Genomic DNA, 19,554 nt, shown 5'->3' on the forward strand with positions numbered 1-19,554 from the left:
ACGGGGTCCTCTCGGGAAAGTCCCTGCCCGTGTTCAGGAGCCGTTTTCCTACGCTTTCTCTAGCAGTGTCAGCGCTTCAAACCTCACACAAAGCGTTTGATCCATTGTGAGTCCTGTAGGCAGGAATTGCTCTGGTCTTCATCTTCCACAGGGGGTCTGCAGTTTTCTCCACACCGTCTGTTGAAGGGACTACCTTTCCTTCGATGTATGTTTTAAACGTCTGTCAAAAATCAGGTGGCTGTGGCTGTGTGTTTACTTCTGGGTCTTCTGTTCTGTTCCACTGGCTGCGTCTATTTCTGTGTCTGTGTCGTGATAGGTGTGTTTGCTTTTCCTTCCTTCCTCCCTCCCTCCCTTCCTCCTCCTTTCCTCCCTCCCGCCTCCTTCCTTCCTTCCCTCCTCCCTCCCTCCCTCCCTTCCTCCTCCTTTCCTCCCTCCCGCCTCCTTCCTTCCTTCCCTCCTTCCTCCCTCCCTTCCTCCTCCTTTCCTCCCTCCTGCCTCCTTCCTTCCTTCCCTCCTCCCTCCCTCCCTCCCTTCCTCCTCCTTTCCTCCCTCCCATCTCCTTCCTTCCTTCCTTCCATCCTCCCTCCCTCCTTTATTTCCATCTTTCTCTCTTCCTCTCTTCCTTTCCACTATGGTTCTGAGTGCGGCTGTCCTTGGGTACCGCGGTACCTCCAGCATGGCTCTTCGTTCTCAGGACTGTTTGGTCATACAGGGACCTTGGTGCTTCCGTGCGAATTTTAGGATTGTTTTTCTGTTTCTGTCAAGATGGTGAGAATTTTGATAAGGATTGTATCAAATCTATAGGTTGTTTTTGCACAATATTGTCCTGCGAATCTGTGAGCATGGATGAATCTCTTTCCACATTCTACCTTCAATTCCTTTCGTTGAGGCCTACATCTTTCGTTGTAGATATTCACATTCTTGGTTAAGTATATTCCGGCTTTGTTTTGAGGCTGTTGAGAATGGGATTCCTTTCCTGCCTTGTGACTGAAATACCAGGCCCCAGAACTTTGTAATGAAGTCTTTAGGGTGTTTCAGATATGGGATCATATTACCTGCAAGGGGGGATAATATGATTTGGGCTTCCGTTGCTTTTGTTTAATTCTTTAGCCTTGTTGCTTGGGATATAACTAAACACTGAATTGAACAAGAGGAAGGGAGTGTACACCCTTGTCTGTCTCTGACTTTAGAGGGACCCCCCATTTAACACAGTGTTGCTATGGTCTTACCACCTAGTCTTCATTGTGTTGAGGTACGCTCTCCCTAGCTTGTCACCTGGAGTTCAGGCCTCTGCAGTACAAAGAGGAAGACTGAAAATTGGGACCTTCCCAAAGCCACAGGTTTCTGGCCCCTGAACGGAGGTTCTCCTTGCTGAAGCTTAGTAACTCACTGAATAATTTGTGGATTAGTAAGACAGTCTATTCCTGACGGGAGGATGGTAAACCATAATAAATATTTTATAATCTTAATCTTTTCTGCCTTTCAGTTTTATAGCATAAAACTTAACCCCAGGTTACACACACTTTAAACCTTGTCAGTTTGCCGTAGAAGCCATACATAGCCTTGAGGGTTTGTGAGAATGGAGCTCTGCTGACTATTTAACAGATATTGGTTGAGCCCCCAAATGAAGCCAAGCTCAAAGACAAGTGCTGGGAATTCAAAGAATCAGACCCAATTCCTGCCCGAAGAAAACCCTAATCTAATGGTGACCTTAACTACGGAGGCGCTTCATTCCTCCAGGATGGAGTGCAAAGTGGAGCTGATGCTGTGGAGGGGGTACCTCAAGGCTGTAGAGAAAAATCTCTTGAGCAAAGCCAGCAAAATAGGAAGTGTTTGGTAAGGATGGGCATTTGTGTTTAGGCAGGCAGTGAGATGCAACCTGCCTCCTGCCGGTACAGTTATGATTTTAGTGGGTTTTGCCCATAAAATGTTTTCAGAATTCTCCCATGTTCTGTTGGACCTTGTTCAGGAGCCAAAAACAAACAAACAAACAAACAAACAAACAAAAAAAAAACCAATTGTGCCTTTGGGAAGGTCCCACAACTCTCTGATACCTCCAGCCTTCCCCTTTGAACTGCCAGAGGCTCAAACTCCAGGCTATGAGTCTTGGATGTGTGTGCCCCAAACAGCAGGGCACATAGGAGGTGCTGTGTTTGCCAGAAGGACTGATGGACAGGACAATAATGAAAAAATGGCTGGGTGGATAGGTAGGTGGACAGACAAATGGATGTGTGGATAGATTAGCGGGTGGACTGACAATGGACAGATGGATAAGTGGTTATCTCAGTGGGTATGCTTGTGGTAGTACAGACAGATATGTGTAAGGCACAGGTTTTTCAGCCCGCCGCCCGGTCTTGTCCTGCTACCGCGCCAGCCCCAAATAATACACAGAGACTCTGTATTTGATACAATGTTGTTGGCCCGGTTACTTGTTTCTTATCGGCTAGCTCTGCCTTAATTATTAACCCATTTCTGCTGATCTATGTGTTTTCACATGGCCTTCTCTTACCGGGGAGGTGGCTGGCGTCCAGCTCTCTCCTGACTCTCCATCTTGACTCCTCCTTCCTACTTCCTCTTTCCTCCTTGTCTCCTAGTCCCTCCTATCTTCCTTTCCTATTGGCCAACAGTGCTTTATTTATTAACCAGTATGAGAAACATATACAGAATGACATCTCCCATCAGATTTGAGCCGCTCTAACTCTTCGCTCCTTAAGGTAACTGTGGACTCTCAGGCTGTGTGGCCACCAGTGAGCAGATATGGGTTCCGGATTGAGGATACAGGCCATATGTACATCATCCGGACACCCTCGCACATCCAGATCCAGTGGTTCCACAGCTCGGGACTCATGATCTTGGAAGCCAGCAAAGCCAGCAAGGCCCAGGGCCGCGGCCTGTGTGGTGAGGTGGGACCCAGCTGGGGGAGGGTGGTGCTCCCCCAGCTCCTCTCTAGCACCAGGAAGGCTCCCTTGGATCAGGGTAAGTTGGGACAGGCGTCAGGCCGGCAGTGGGACCAACAAATCGCCAGTGCAGGAAGCCTGTCTGTGTCTGGGGCCGAGGCTGCTAGGGATAGTGCAGGGTTTCCTTGCCAATTGTCACTTCAGCCAGGTTTGTCTGTCAGCATCTCTGACGGCTTCCTAATGCCAGATAATCCTTCCTGTCTGCATGTGCTGGGGTCCTTTGCCAGACACTTGTACTCTTTACGATTATTTACTCCATGTCACCCACACCCACACCCTGGGAAGTGGCCCTTAGTGTCTTCACTGAACCAGAGACGGGCGGAGGCGCAGAGGTCAAGTGGCTGTCTGGCAGCACATGCACAGCTAGGGTTCCCCAGACCACAGCCTGGCTGCACAGGACTCTCTGAAAGACAGTGTTAACTAGGAACACAGGTGCAGGAGGAGCCTGGGTGTAGGTGGCTGCTCCCTGCAGACACGTGATGACAGGCTGCTGGGACTGTGATGATGGGTAACATAGGCACTGTCTCTTCCCATCTTTTAAGTGCCAGCCCCTGGGAAGCAAAAGAGGTAAAAGTCGTTCTGTGGAGCTTCCATTCTTGCTGATAAAACATTTTTCCTTTTATATACACCACCATCACCATCATCACCACCACCACCATCACCATCACCACCACCACCATCACCATCATCATCACCACCACCATCACCATCATCACCATCACCACCATCACCATCATCACCACCATCATCACCACCACCACCACCACCATCACCACCACCACCACCACCACCATCACCATCATCACCACCATCACCACCATCACCACCATCACCACCACCACCACCACCATCACCATCATCACCACCATCACCACCATCACCACCATCACCACCACCACCATCACCACCATCACCACCACCACCATCACCACCACCACCATCACCACCATCACCACCATCACCACCACCACCATCACCACCACCACCACCATCACCACCACCATCACCACCACCACCACCACCACCACCACCATCACCACCACCACCACCATCACCACCACCATCACCACCATCGCCACCACCATCATCACCATCATCACCACCACCATCACCACCATCACCATCACCACCACCATCACCACCATCACCACCATCACCACCACCATCACCACCACCATCACCACCATCACCACCATCACCACCACCACCATCACCACCACCATCACCACCATCACCACCATCACCACCACCACCATCACCACCACCACCACCATCATCACCATCATCACCACCACCATCACCACCACCATCACCACCACCATCATCACCATCACTACTCCATCATCACCGCCATCACCACTACCACATCTTTCTCTTCTTTTCTGCCGTACTCTGTTTATCTCTGGCAAGCTACATTCTCGGTGAGATACTTTTGGGATATCCTTTGACGATTCAAAACCCAGACCTAAAATGTCACAATCAAGAGAGTTAATAAAATGAAAGAATTTTGCCTCAAGTAATGCTTTGTGTTCGCATTACTTGCAAAAGTGGTGGTTGGAGACGAGCAGGAATGAGACCATCTACATGTCTGTTTTGCCTGAACTCTCCCTTGACACATACAGCAGGCCCCTGCTAGGCAACAGAGGGGTACTGAGAGTGTCTTCTGTGACACACTCCTGCTAGCCAGTAGCTGTTGCACAGACCTAGGAAGGCCGCGGGCAGGTGGGTGGGTTGGAGGCATCCTAGGATGAAGGACATTTGAGGATGCAGTACGGGCAGGAAGAGTAACACAAACAAAACCACAGGCGAGGAAACCATGCGGAGGCATTGTAACGGATAAGCCACACCCTTGTCCTCATCTCAGTGCCCAACATGCCACAAGTATACTTCCTGAGAACGTGGTTTCCCGAGACCAGTGACAGCCCATGCTCCTCACTCCTTCCTCCTTATTGCTCTTTAGGGTTCAGGGGGAGCTTCCGATTCTGCCGAGGGAAGACGGTAGGTTCTATGGACCAGGTCATAAGTGTCCTTCATCTTGAATCGCATTCCATCACCTGGGCCTCAGTGACACAGTCATAGCCAACTGCAAGAAAGTCTGGGGAAAATGGGTGACTGATTCCAGGAAGAGAAGGGACAGCTCTTGGGGTTAGCTCGCAGCCTCCACACAGAGATTGAAAGGTGGAATAAAGGACTCCCTCTGCCTTTTACATTTTGCTTCCCTCGCTACATATATAGTAGCATGCATATGCACTATGTACACATGTGCATAGGCATGTATGCATGTATCCCTGAACCATTTTAAAGTAAGTGTATTCCTGTATCCCTAAACAGGTTGGTGTGCGCTTTCCTACACAGCACATGCCCTGGCTCCCTGATCTGTCATGTGGCAGATAACAGTGGCACCTTTCAGAACTGGCTGATGATTGCTCTGAGTGAGGCCCTGGGGCGGCGGTGTTCTCTGTGACCACTGGGACCATTATGCCCCTTTCAGGTATCTGTGACGCAGATGCAGCCAATGATCTCACCCTGAAGGACGGCTCTGTGGTGGGTGAGGCAGAGGACCCTGCTCCCTTTCTGGACAGCTGGCAGGTGCCCAGCTCCTTGACCTCAGAGGGTCAGACCCGCTTCCGCCCAGACAGTTGTACCACGGCTGACTGCTCGCCCTGCCTTCGCATGGTGTCCAACCGCACCTTCAGTGACTGCCACCGCTTTGTAGGTGCCCGTGGCGGGCAGCATGGGGAGCCTTGCTGGGCTGGGCACGCCAGGGTCTGCTGGGCCCTGGGTGTGGGGCACCAGGATGGGCAGCACTGCCTAATGCATTTGTCCAGGTCTCCCCAGAGTCATTCTGTGAGCTGTGGATCCGGGACACCAAGTATGTGCAGCAGCCCTGTGTGGCACTTACCGTCTATGTGGCCATGTGTCACAAGTTCCATGTGTGCATTGAGTGGCGGGGCTCCGACTACTGCCGTGAGTGGGGTCTGGGCACCGTCTTCTGTAGTGCCGTAGTTGTTATTCCATTAGTGTGTGAAGGGGCTCCCACAGGCCGCAGGTCAGCGCTTTCCCAAGCTTAGTCATTTCTTCATTCATTAACTGTACTACTGAGCTTATAAATATTTCACATTATACACAACATATTTGATATTAGTTGATCACAAATTCTTTTGCTATATTTGTATTAATAACAGCAGCAATAATTTTATTTTAATTTGAGTCTATACAATGGGGACAGTAATATTTGTTCCCTTCGGAAGCGCCTTAGGTCAATAAGGGATGATGGGTGTCCATTTCTCCACACCTGCCTGTCACATGGTTACTGCCTGTTAGTTCCCTTTGCTTAACTTCCACTCACTTTTCTGGTCTTTGGATCTCTTCCTCATTTTTTGAAGACAGAAATGAGACCTGACTCTTCCTCACTCCATCCTGGTAGAGGTGGGCCAGATGGGGTAGAGCATTTGGTTTCCAGAAAGGCTGGGGACAGCTCCTGGGAAGACCATGTCTATACATGACAGGTGAAAAGGGAAAGATTTAAAACACAGGGCAATAGTTTTCAAACTATGGATACTGACACAGAGGATATGAAGCCAATTTAAGGAGAGCAACACCAGCATTTTTTAAAAAAAAAAAAATGCAGCAAAATTCAAAATACAGTGTATATTATACATAGTAAACCTTTTTCTTTCAATTTAGCAGCAATTGTCAGCCCACAGGGAACCCGGAGGAGCACTGGCTCCACTGGCTTCACTTGGTATGGCGTGGGGCTCTGCCCAGCTGGCCTGTGTGTACTGAACCCCAGATCCACTGTCACCAGCCAAGACCTCTGGAAAACATTAATCTAAAGCCAGGGGTTGGCAAACTTTTTCAAGGGGCCAGATAGTGAATACTGTGTCTTTGCGAGCTGCACAGTCTGTCCGGAGGACTCTGTTCTACCCTTGAAGAGCAGAGACACACAGAGACCACATATAAATGGGCCATGATGGCTGACCCGTAACCCTAGTACTTGGAAGACTGGGCCGGGAAGATGGATTTTGCCTGAGTCATGAGACCCTGACTCAGCAATGACAACTAAACAGAAACCCAAAGTAACACCAACGGCATTTCACAAACGAATGGGCACATCTGTGTTCTAATAAAACTTTATTTGAAAAGCAGCATTTGGGCTATAGAGGAAGCAGGTCCAGTGTTAAGTCCCAGACTTGGGCATTGCCGAGGCAGCGTGGTGCTCTGTGCTCCTCCTCACCCCGCCCCCTGCCTGGGAACTAGACTAGGCCTGATGCCCATTTTACCTCTACAGCCTTCCTCTGCTCCAGTGGCTCTACCTACCGGGCATGCGTAGCAGCTTGTGAACCCCCTGAAACGTGCCAGGATGGGATGATACTAGGCCCGCTGGACCCAGAGCAGTGCCAGGTGCTGGGTGAGGGCTGCGTGTGCTCAGAGGGTACCATTCTGCACCGGCGCTACTCTACGCTCTGCATCCCTGGGGACAAGTGCGGTAGGTCCCTGCCCCCCCAGCTGGGTCCCCCAAGCCCCGCCTCACGCTAGGGCCCCTTTGCTTCCTGCAGACCATGGCAGAGGCCACGAGCATTCTTGCAGGTCTGCCTTGGGGTGGTTCCGGTTAGATGATAGGGGTCCTAGCCTGAGCCAGTCTGGTGCTTAGTCTCCTGCGCCCCAATGTTCTCCCATTCAGCCTGCACTGACAGCACAGGAGCGCCCCGCGCCCTGGGGGAAACTTGGAACAGTTCCCTCAGTGGCTGCTGGCAGCAACAGTGCCAGGCCCCAGGCACCATCGTACCCGTGGACCCGGATTGCCCTGGTCCCCGACCTGAGAGCTGCCCACGCTTTGGGGAAGTGATGCTGTTACAGCCCACAGAGGACCCCTGCTGCCTGGGGAGTGTGTGCGGTGAGCCTGGCTCTCCACTTCCCTGGCCTTCAGCTACAAGCTAGCAACTGGTCCCAGGGATTCCCGTTGTATGACCACGGCAACCCGGAAGTTGCCGGGACAGACTGGAAAATTAAAGCATCTTTTGGGATGTTCACGGGGGGGGGGGGGGGCATGGGGACCACCAGGCTTTGGGGGCAGGAGTAGAGTGGGCAGAGGTCTGGGACCAGCGTCCTAGTTAGCTCTTTCCCTATACACTCACTGCCCAAGGCTGCTTCTCTAACGTGAGGCTGCTCGCTGGTTGCTCTTGGCAGCCACCGTGGTGGCGTGCAGTTGCTAGCACTGGCGCACCTTCCGCCTAGGTGAATGTCTATTGCTCTTAAGTCTCTGCAGCCGTTTGAGTGAGGGTGAGGCAGGGAGCGTGAGGGGCCCAAGTGTCCAGGCTTCCAGCGGTACTGATGAGAGAGAGAGCACTGGCCTCCAGGTGACAGGCTGTGTGGCCCTGCTGCCTAGTGTGCAACCAGACGCTGTGCGAGGGCCTTGCTCCCACCTGCCGCCCAGGTCACAGGCTCGTCACCCACTTCCAGGAGGGCTCCTGCTGTCCCAGCTACAGCTGCGGTAAGGACTTGGGACCCGAGAGTGGGGGGGCCCGGGGGCCTGGGCTGTGGAGACTGGACAGGGCCAGGCAGGGCCTGCTTTCCGAGCTTATCGTCTCTCTTTTGCTCAGAGTGTGACCCTGGTTTGTGTGAGGATGAGCAGGTCCCCACCTGTCGCCAGGACCAAGTCTTGATTGCCGGCCGCCTAGGGGACTCCTGCTGTACATCCTACTTCTGCGGTGGGTGGGCCGTGGGCTCCACCATCAGCCCCTCCCTCATTCCTCCTCCTGTGGGTGACGGAGAGGGAAGGCTGGGGTAGAGGGAGAAGGATGAAGCCACTACCCAGAAAGCAACGTGGGGCGAAGAGAGAAATGGGCCCCGTGCTTCGGCGAGGTCACTGAGCACAAGCAATCAGTGTGCTTTCGGTGAAGAACTTAAGGACTCTGATGCCAGGGTACCCGAGACCCTAAATACTGCCGTGGGTCAGTTAGGTGTCCTGCCCCCTCACTATGAGAGGGACTTCTGTGACAGTGGCCGCCCTTCCACACCCACAGGCTGTGGCGAGTGTCCAGACCCCATCCCCGAGTGTGTGGAAGGAGAGGCACTCACTGTACACAGGAACAGCACGGAGCTCTGCTGCCCACTGTATCAGTGTGGTGAGTCCCGCCCTGGGGTGTCTGGGTACACTGTAGGGTTATAAACGGGCTGGGGGGGGGGTACCCAGCCTGACCGTTCTGCATCCTGAGCACCTGTAAAGTCTGAGACTAATGTGTCACCTGTCTCTCCCGCTCCTGCTGCCTGCACCCCAGTGTGTGAGAGCTTCCGCTGCCCGCAGGTACAGTGTGGCACGGGCACTTCCCTGGTAGAGGTGTGGAGCCCAGACCGCTGCTGCCCCTACAAGTCCTGTGGTGAGTTTTGTCAGGTATGGGGGGGAGAGCCCCCCCACCTCCTCAGCCTCCCCAGGCTGTGCAGGGCTCCCGGCCTCACTCTGAGCATGCAGCAGCAGCCCCCCACCCCACCCCGCCCCGCCGGGGTCTTTCCACTCCCGATAGTAAGGGTAGCCCGTGAGCTCAAGCCTTCTTGGAAGGCAACATCAGCGATCCACAGTGAACAGTGCTGAGCTTTACACAGAGCTTTGGAAGTTGGGAGACGGCTTTTGGATGCCTTTCCCAGACCTCACCGGAATATGTGACATGTGAGGGCAGAATCGTACTCAGCTTTATCCCTCATGTTGTCTTCGGAGCACAGAACAAGCCAGCCGTCTAGGGAGCATTTAGGTCCCTGTGTTGTATGAGCCAGTGACCCAGAAGGGACTTTCCCAGCCAGTCTGGCTTGTGGCCCTTGGTCATCAGTTCCGGGTGCCTTCAGGCCACTGTGCACAGGTAGACCTGCCCCGTCAGGCTGTGCTGGCAGGGCTCCCTGCCGGAACTTTCTTGTGGAAAATGCAAGTGGAAGTTGCAGCTTGCAGTGTTTGCTCCTGGAGAGGCCATACTTAAAGGGGTCACAAAGGGAAATGTGAGTGTCTGCTTACCTGTGAGGTTGAAAGGAGGCTGGTATCTCTCTGCCCACCTCCTTGGGGTGGGCCAGGCTTAGAGTTGTGCCTCAGGAGGAACTGGTCTGCGGGAAAGTGTCTGAACATCCCTGGGAGCTAGGCCCTGGCTTCTTGTGTTTTGCAGAGTGTGACTGTGACACAATCCCTGTGCCCAGATGCCATCTGGTATGGAGACCCTGCCTGCCTCTTCCCACCCTTGCTGGTCTGTTTCTCTTTTCCTTTCCCCTCTCCTGGAGACTCTTCCTAGTGCAGAGAGCCCTGGATCTCAAGTTAGCACGAATGTCCCAAGCTCTGCCCCTCGCTCTGGGCACTGTGTCCACTTTTCTCGGAGAGTCAGCTTGGCCACGCATCACAAATGTGCTGAGGAATAAGCATGCTGATGCTGCGGGTGGTGGCGATTCTGGTGGAGATGGTAGTGAGGGCGGTCAGGATGGTGACAATGATGATGGTGATGAAGATGGCGGATGATGGTGGGGTTGGTGGAGATGAAGGCAGAGATGATGGCGATGATGGTGGGGTTGGTGGGAGGCTGGCTGGGATGGTGAAGATGGTGAAGGTGGTTGTGATGGTGATATAGATGGTGATAATGGTGATGTTGGTGTTGATGATAATCTCAGGGCCAGCTTCTGAGATCTTACCAAGGCCTAAATTTTCCCAGGTCTTTTTAATGAATTATCTTATTAATTTTTACGATAAGTTCGAGAGATCGATTCTATGATGATCTCAATTATATAAACAAGGATGCTGAGATTGAGGTCATGAAGCTGGTAAATCACAGAGCCAGGATTAGAATCTTATGGCCCCTGCATTGTCCCAGCACACATTGTGTGTGTGTGTGTGTGTGTGTCTTCCCCTCGCCATCCCCCCTTCTTTCCTGACACTGGTAAAGAAACTAGGACATGGGTCAGGTGACAGCCGGGGGGGGGGCTCTGAGGACAGGAAGCTGGACCGTGGGGAGAGGACTGAGCTTCTGGGTGCAGAGAGGCCCCAAGTTTGCCATCTTCTTCTGCCCAGTGCACACAGACCCAATAGCAGGCTGATTCTGAGGGTGGCGTTAGGCTGTCCGCTCAGGATACTGACTTCCTCTGTCACCCACAGTGGGAAAAGTCCCAGCTGGATGAGGGGTTCATGCACAGTGTGGAGAACGTGTGTGGCTGTGCCAAGTATGAGTGTGGTGAGTGGGGAAGGGCAGATTCTGGAGGCTGGGGAGGCGACCCTCAGGTGGGCCAGCTGGGAGGGGCCGGGATGGGTGCCTGGGCTCTCCAGGACAGTTCCTCCCCCTTCACCCATCCAGTGAAAGCCCCCGTGTGCCTGAGCCGTGAGCTGGGGGTGATGCAGCCAGGCCAGACTGTGGTAGAGCTTTCAGTGGATGGCGTGTGCCATACATCCCGATGCACAGATGTGCTGGACCCTCTCACCAGCTTCTACCAGATCAACGTCACCTCTGTCCTTTGTGACATGCACTGCGAAGCGGTAGGGAAGTTGTGGGTGCATGTGGGGTGCGTGTGGGGTGCGTGTGGGGTGCGTGTGGGGTGCATATGGGGTGCGTGTGGGGTGCGTGTGGGGTGCGTGTGGGGCGAGTGTGGGGTGCATGTGGGGCGCTGTGGGGTGCGTGTGGGGTGCGTGTGGGGTGCATGTGGGGCGCTGTGGGGTGCGTGTGGGGTGCGTGTGGGGCGCATGTGGGGTGCATTGGGGCATGTGTGGGGTGTGTGGGGTGCATTGGGGCACATGTGGGGTGTGTGGGGCGCGTGTGGGGTGTGTGGGGTGCGTGTGGGGTGCATGTGGGGTGCGTGTGGGGCGCGTGTGGGGTGCATATGGGGTGCGTGTGGGGTGCGTGTGGGGTGCGTGTGGGGCGCGTGTGGGGCGCGTGTGGGGTGTGTGGGGTGCGTGTGGGGTGCGTGTGGGGTGCATTGGGGCACATGTGGGGTGCATTGGGCACATGTGGGGCGTGTGGGGCGCGTGTGGGGTGTGTGGGGTGTGTGGGGTGTGTGGGGTGCATGTGGGGTGCGTGTGGGGTGTGTGGGGCACGTGTGGGGTGTGTGGGGTGTGTGGGGTGTGTGGGGTGTGTGGGGTGTGTGGGGTGTGTGGGGTGTGTGGGGCGCATGTGGGGTGCGTGTGGGGCGTGTGGGGTGCATGTGGTCACGAGGGCCAGGTTGGCAGACCCTCAGCAGGTTGCTGCCTGCTCCCAGAATCTAGAGAGCAGGCGTCAGTAGCTTTCAGAGCTCTATGGAGAGGAGAGCCCAGCTTGGCAGGAGGGGGAGGGGGCCGCGGGAGCGAAGGGACTGAGGTAAAGCCTGGGGAAGTAGAAGCCTTGCTGCCTGGTCGCGAGTGGAGGGAGGCGGTGGGTCCAGCCCTGGGCTCTGTCAGAGACCTGGAGGACGAATGTCGCAGGGCATGGGGCTGAAACGGCCTTCTCTGCCCTGGCCCTCAGAACCAGGAGTACGACCACCCGCGGGACCTGGCTGCCTGCTGTGGCTCCTGCAGGAACGTGTCCTGCCTCTTCACCTTCCCCAATGGCACCACTTCCCTCTTCTTGGTAAACAGCCCCTAAGCCCACCTAGGAATGGGTCCCAGAAAGTGCCACCAAGACCAGGGTCCTCTGCGGACCCCACACCGAGGCTTGGTGGACATCCGCGCCAGGCCCTGAGGCGTACGCGTCCTCAGGCTGTCTGTCTGTCTCACCGCCCGTGCATGTGCTCTCTAGCCTGGCGCGTCCTGGATTGCAGATTGTGCCCGCCATCACTGTGGCAGCACCCCTCTGGGTGCTGTACTTGTCCGCTCGCCCATCAGCTGCCCTCCGCTCAATGAAACCGAGTGTGCCAAGGTCAGTGTCTCCTGCAGCTGGCTTCATGCCAGGGCACCATGTCTCACTGGTGGCGAGATCTGGGTCAGAGTCCTGTTGTTGGCACTGCATGTCAAATTCACATCTCTCCACGCACATTTTTTTTTTCTCAGTCACACCCCAGATCTCCACACCATATGACCACACATCAAGGCATGTAATCAATCACATCATCATGTGTTCCAGGACTCACCTTGGGTTGCTGATCACTCATACTCCACAGGGACATCAGTACATTCATCATGCCAGTGCACACACCACACACCTGCAGACAGACACGCTCTTGCACATACGTGTCCCAGGCTTATGCATACATGCATAGTTTAGTCCTGCGGTAGGGTGACATGCTTCCTGACTGGTGTGGAGGGCTATCAGTGTGGATGAGACTCAAAAAGTAGGATCCCTGGAGGACTGGGGGGTTGCAGGTGAATTAATATGGTTCCTGAGATTAATAATAGACAATTGAAGATCTCTGCCTCTTTAGATAATAGACACACAGGGCTGTGGCTCAGTGTGTACAGTGCTTGCTTAGCATACGAGGAGCCCTGGGTTTAGTCTACAGAGCTCCTGCTGGGGGGAACCAGGAGAGGAATACTACCTTAGACTCCTTATGTGTTGTTTATTTAGTTGGTTTTTGACACAGGATTTCATTTTGTATTCCCGCTAGCCGGGAACTCACTATATAGTCCAGGCTGGCCTAGAACTTGTAGATTATCAGCTCTCTGAGACTGCTTGTGCCTATCACTGGGATCTTGGCTGTTGTCCCGGAGCATGGATTCCCCACCCACTCCTCCTCTTCTCCCTCTAGGTTGGCGGCTCTGTGGTACCGTCCTTGGAAGGATGCTGTAGGACATGTGAGTGAGCATGATGGAGATCCGGGCGGGGCGCAGTGTGCAGGGGGTGGGGAGCTTACCACGGTCCCTATTAGACCCACCACAGTGCCACTGCCACTCAGTTAGGAGGTGGGCAGACACATGGCTATTCCCAAGTGTTCCTTGCAGGTAGCCCTAAGCTCTGGGAGTGATGGAAAGGCAGATTCCTTGCCTCTAGTGAAGGCCATTAATCCGCATGCATGCTGGGTACTGAGCCACATCTCCTGAGTTTTAGCAGCTTCCACTTATCTTGTACCCACCCATGTCCAAGGCCGCCATTGCTTTCTCCTACTGGACACTCAGCCTTCCCCATTCCAGGGCCTATAGGGCTGTGGCTAGGGCAGCCCTCTAACCTGTCTCTCAACCTGAGTCTCAGAGGTCAGGAGAAGGGATTCTAACCAGTTGGTTTCTCCTGGGTTGCGTGGGCTTGCAGGACAGGTCCAAACTTCTAGCAGACAAGTAATGAGTACGACTGTGTGCCAGGCACTGCCCAGGAGCTGTGGACACGGCATCAAGAAGACCTTTGTGGGTGTCATTTTTGGGGGAGGCACAGGTGTGGTAGATTGTAAGGTGGAGGCTACAGGGTCCCAGTCATGAGTGGGGACCCTCAAGCGAGAATCCACAGCCACACAGCTGCACTGAAGTGTGAAAGAGAATATTTGCATTGAGAACCGGACTCACACTGCAGTGAGGGAGGCCATGTAGACGAGGGCCCCGAAGCTGACAAGCTTAGGCCTCCATAGCAAAATTACAGATGTGCCTCTGGCCAGATAGATTGCGCCTGGGACAGAATAGGCCAAGGAAGGCCCAGGGAGGGCTGAGGAAGGGAATTGCAGTTTCCAGAAGAGGAGATCTAGGGAGGTCTCACCAGGGCCTGGGGAGGAGCGTTGAAGAAAACTGCTCAGGAGTCTCTCGAGTGTCTGTCTGTCTGGGAGAGCTGTGATGTGGGCAGAAGGAACTCCATCCCTGACCCCTGCTTGAGAGCTGTGGATCCCCCAAGGGCCTTGCTGCGTGGAGCATCCTGGTTGGGCCCGAGGTTTCCATTCATGGCAGCACCTTACTGCTAGATGCCCTCTCAGAGAGGAAACACTGAAGCTCAGAGAGGGTGTGAAGACGTATCCAGGGTCTCCAACACAGGGGACAGATAAGTGTTGGGGTGTGGGTGTGGAGAGAGCCTGACCTTGTCTCAGATCTTTTCGTAGGTCGGAGCCCCGGGACTCCGTCTAGCCATCATGCTCACGCTGCTGCCATCCTTAGTATCACCCCGTTCCAGGGCGTTGGCTAAAAGGGGTTTCCCTGGCTGGAGAGGTGCATTAATGCATGGGCACCAACCTGGAAAAGAAACAGTCTTGCATGACTTTAACTACCCCAGGCTGACCTGTCCTGATGCCAGTCTGGGGCACAACTGTTTTGCCCCTCTCCCCCCCCCCCCACCCCTCACTTCCCAATCCCCCCCCCCCCTGCTCCTACCAGGTAAGGAAGATGGACGCTCTTGCAAGAAGGTGACCATCCGCATGACCATCCGCAAGAATGACTGCAGGAGTAACACCCCTGTGCGTGCAGGGGTGGGCATCGCCCGGGGGAGGGGCAGAGGCAGCCGGGGAAGCAGCCCTTCCCCAGGTTACCTCGCTGACATGCTCATCCCCAGGTGAACCTGGTATCTTGTGATGGGAGGTGCCCTTCTGCCAGCATCTACAACCACAACATCAACACCTATGCCCGCTTCTGCAAGTGTTGCCGCGAGGTGGGGCTGCAGCGTCGCTCTGTGCAGCTCTTCTGTGTCTCCAACGCCACCTGGGTGCCCTACACGGTACAGGAGCCCACAGACTGTGCCTGCCAGTGGTCCTGAGACCTGGCTGGGTACCAGTGCTGTCCAGCTCACCCCTGCAACCCTCGTGTTCTCCCTTCGGCTGGCCTAGGTGACTAAGGGGAGAGGTTAAAGGTGGGAGAGAGCTTGTTTGTACTGTGTGTGGAATGGTGAGGGGCATCCACAAGGGACCAGACTAGACCCTACTTGTGCATCCTGGCTCCCTCTCTGGGCCCCCCACATGCATGTGGGGAAGTGCCACTCCTCAGGGCTTCTGGACCTCAACTCTACATGGCTTGAGGTCAGCGTGGGGCTGCAGATCCAGTAGCTGAAGGTACCGTTGAGACTCTTCTGACCAGGGGTTCTTGGCGGAGGAACTGAGACTTTGCTGATACGCTGCAATCAGAGCAGAGCCCAGGGCTGGACGGGTTACGATTTGGCAGCCTTCTCCTTTCTTGGCCGTCTTAACAATGGGAGGGGCACAGTAACAGGAAAGGGTGTTCAAATAAAATCCAGGCCTGTGTCAAGCGGTTTGGTGTTTCCCAAAGCAAAGAGGATAAGCCTGGGGGCTTAGGGCTGCCCACGGAGAGTTATGAGGGTATGCTTGGGGGCCAAGGAGTAGGCGACTTCTCCAGCCTTACGGGGTGCCCTGATGTTCTGGAGTTTAGAAGGGCAGGCCCAGGTCTGTGGCTCTGTGTCACATGCTCACCTCAAGCCAGCTTTGCAGATGAGTGAAGGATGATCTCCTCAGCGGGGCCCAGGTTCCCATGTCACCCCTCTAAGTAGATCTAGGTTGTGGGTGGCACTTCCAGCCTGAAGTTCTGCATCTTTTCTCCAAGAGTATGGCAAGTGTGTCTGTGCAAGGGCCTGCATGTGTGTGCGTTGTGGCTCAGCCAATTCCGGTCCCAGTGCTGCCTGGGACTGTGTTGATGGAAAGTGTCTGTAGGTAGAAACGCAGCCATGTGAGTGTCCGTCAGAACATTGTCTCCAAACCAAAGCCAGGGCCAGTGCTCTCGTCCACCTGCCACTCTGCAGAACCCCCCCTCCTTCTTGCCCCCCTCCTTCTTGCCCCCCTCCTTCTCGCCCCCTCCTTCTTGGACTGCTTTGTGCTGCTTGTTCTCAAAGGTCATGACCTGATGCTGTTCAGGCCCCAGCATTACCCTGATGCCCCTGTGGGGTAAAGGCTCTGTGTCAAGACCATCCCCACATATGCTTTGCCTGTGTAACCCTCCCGTATTTTGCTCATATATCAATAAACTGCGAGAAGACTTGCAAGCATCTCTGCGGATGCCAGGCCTGCCTTGGATACAGGAGAGCATCAGCTGTGAGGAGAGCCCCTCTCTGAGGGCCCCAGAGGTCTATTGGACTTCTACAGTGTGCCTGACTGTACCCCAGCTCCCTCCCACCCAGGCACGCCCTACTGCCTGCCCATGTCCCCAGCTCCCTCCCACCCAGGCACGCCCTACTGCCTGCCCGTGTCCCCAGCCTTCCAACTCACATTCCCGGCACTGCTGCCAGGTCTCTCCTGGGAAGACCAACTACTCCAGGCTGAAACACGGGAAAGATGAACAAATCCCCAACCCTGTCCTGCACCGTGGGCCGTGAGGTCCATAACTGTCCATAACTGTGCCTCACACTGTGGAGCAGACAGCAAGGAGCAGAAACAGAGGACCACAGCTGGTGGTGTCCAGATGCTCTCAGAAAACAAGACCAGCAGGACGATGTGCGCATGCACAGAACTCAGGTTGAGGAGAAAGTCTTTTGATGTCATTATGCTTTAGGCAACTAGGGTAGCCTGGTTGTGTCCCTCTGAAGGGACACAGGGCATATCCCTGGAACCTGGGAAGAGGTCTTCATTTTACATGACAAAGAGTCTTTTCAGGCGTGGTGATTAGTCTGGGTTACTAAGATGGGTCCTTACAATGTGGCAGGAAGGCTTGAGTCAAGAGGAGACACAATGATGTGGAAGATGGAGTGAGGTTCTTGGAATGAGGATATTGATGTTTAATAAGGATCAGGAGAAACACACAGGCCAAACAGATGTTTATTTAGGGAAAAATAACTCACAACATAGACAGATGAACACCAACAGGTCCCAAGGATGCCTCCGGATGCGCTCCTGTCCCGTGATGCAAGCAAGAGAGAGCTCTCTAGCCCCCTCCTCAGCCTCAGTTCCCCCAGGTCACGCCTGGCCCTTCTCCACCCCCAATGGGCGTGGTCTATGCCACAGGTGCGGACCAGGTGAGTGTCTCACTACAGGAGGAAGTGATAACAACCAGGAGATCCAGACGGCTCCTAGAACCTGGAATTCGAGAAATGGTTTCTGGGCTGGTGTCTTAGTTAGTCGTCTACTGCTGTCATAAACACCATGACTAAGGCATCTTAGGAAAGACAGTGTTTAATTTGGCTTATTGTTTCGGAGAGTTAGAGTCTATGACAGCAGAGCAAAGGAGCAGCTGACAGCTCACATCTTGATCCACACTGGGAGACACAGAGAGAACTAGGGATTACAACAAGGCCACGCCTCCTATCCTTTCCAAACAGTTCCACCAACTGGAGACTACGTATTCAAACACATGGGCCCACAGAGGCCATTCACATTCAAACCGCCCCGGCTGGGGGGTGGTTCAGCCAGTAAAGTGCTGGCCTTGCAAACACAGAGTTCAGTCCTTGACCTACTTTAGAAAGCCAGGCATAGGGGCTGAAGAGATAGCTCCACATTAAGAGCACGTGCTGCTCTCAAAGAAGATTTGGCTCAGTTCACACATGTGGTGCACACACATACATTCATACTCATAAAACTTTTTTTTTTTTTTTTAAAAAGCTGGGTATATGGGGTGTGTTTGTAGTCCCATCACTGAGCAAGTGGACACAGGCAGATCCCTGGGGCTCATTGGTCCACCAGCCTAGCCTAGTCAGTGAGCTCTAGGCCAGTGAGAGACTCTTTCTAAAACAATATAGACCCATATTCTTCTGATGAGAGGCAACACTGGAGCTCTGACCTTTACACACACACACACACACACACACACACACACACACACACACACACACACACACACAGTGTAGCTTTCCTTAGAGCCTCCAGGACGAACACAACCCTTCTAGCCTTACCAGGCTCAAATCAAGGGCAAAGAGGCCTGGAGCCAAGACCTGTGAGAGCATTTAGCTTTAAGGCCCTAAGTCTGTGAATTTTTGTCATAGCAGCTGCAGTAGGAAACAGCATCTAAAGCAGGAACCCAACAAAGAAGGCCAAGCCAGGGTGCAGGCTGTAACAGGGTCCTAAGTTTGAGAACAGATACCGATGGTCGGTTCCTACCAATGGGGAACAATGAAATGAGCTGGAACAGCCACACTATATACTACTATCCACCCCTCTGGTGTAGCTGACCCATTGTGCTTTCCAGCGCAGTTACATAAAAAAGGCAAATTATGGGTTGGTTCCCAAGAACTTACCTCCTTCATTGCCTGTACGTGGGACACACATTGTCATTTGCACTGGCCTCATGACTTTAAAGGGTTTTCACAGCTGAGTACGACCCTTCCTTGCTATTCTATGCAGCTCTCAATGACACCTTTGGCCCTGAAATAGCCCTTCCGCTCCTAGGACCCCAGTGGTCATCACTGTGCACACCAGACTAGAACCAGGACTCCAGGGACATCTGCAACACCCCCCTCCCTAATTCTTTCTCATTCTGCACAGGACATAAAACCAGACAAAGTCAGAAGCCACATGTCCTATGGTAGTGAAACGAGGCCACAACCAAGCTAGTCACTCACTCAGAGGGTTGGTGGCCAAGCAGGGTGGCTGCCCAGCCTGCAAACCCCATGACGTATTTGCAAACACCAGGGGGCTGTGAGCTGCAGAGCCATCCCATTCTCCTTGGTACAGGCTCAAGTTCCTGGCCCTGATTTCCAGGGCTTAATCCTCTTCCTGTGGAAATCAAGGGGACATTGTGATGGAGTGATTCATGTTCAAGGTCAGGCCGCAGCAAATTGGAGGCGACATGCTGATTTTAGTGCCCTCACCAGAGGAGAGCCAATCCTGTGCA

At 54.0% G+C, this 19,554-nt stretch overlaps 1 protein-coding gene across 1 annotated transcript in view; it reads left to right on the forward strand.

Annotated features, from left to right (window-relative positions):
• Otog (otogelin) overlaps positions 1-15,553 on the forward strand; it is a 65,571-nt gene extending 50,018 nt beyond the window's left edge. Inside the window, exons 40-56 of the mRNA XM_051174238.1 lie at positions 2,715-2,898; positions 5,449-5,669; positions 5,786-5,924; positions 7,249-7,446; positions 7,642-7,854; positions 8,347-8,451; positions 8,561-8,668; positions 8,984-9,085; positions 9,239-9,337; positions 10,106-10,146; positions 11,080-11,155; positions 11,276-11,454; positions 12,413-12,517; positions 12,686-12,805; positions 13,632-13,677; positions 15,169-15,248; positions 15,344-15,553. Of these exons, the coding sequence (XP_051030195.1) occupies positions 2,715-2,898; positions 5,449-5,669; positions 5,786-5,924; positions 7,249-7,446; positions 7,642-7,854; positions 8,347-8,451; positions 8,561-8,668; positions 8,984-9,085; positions 9,239-9,337; positions 10,106-10,146; positions 11,080-11,155; positions 11,276-11,454; positions 12,413-12,517; positions 12,686-12,805; positions 13,632-13,677; positions 15,169-15,248; positions 15,344-15,544 (2,217 nt within the window). The 3' untranslated portion in view covers positions 15,545-15,553. The remainder of the gene's footprint in view (positions 1-2,714; positions 2,899-5,448; positions 5,670-5,785; positions 5,925-7,248; positions 7,447-7,641; positions 7,855-8,346; positions 8,452-8,560; positions 8,669-8,983; positions 9,086-9,238; positions 9,338-10,105; positions 10,147-11,079; positions 11,156-11,275; positions 11,455-12,412; positions 12,518-12,685; positions 12,806-13,631; positions 13,678-15,168; positions 15,249-15,343) is intronic.
• Positions 15,554-19,554: the final 4,001 nt, after the last annotated feature.

This window comes from Phodopus roborovskii, unplaced genomic scaffold (genome assembly GCF_943737965.1).
Source record: "Phodopus roborovskii unplaced genomic scaffold, PHOROB, whole genome shotgun sequence".
NCBI classification, from domain to species: Eukaryota; Metazoa; Chordata; class Mammalia; order Rodentia; family Cricetidae; genus Phodopus; species Phodopus roborovskii.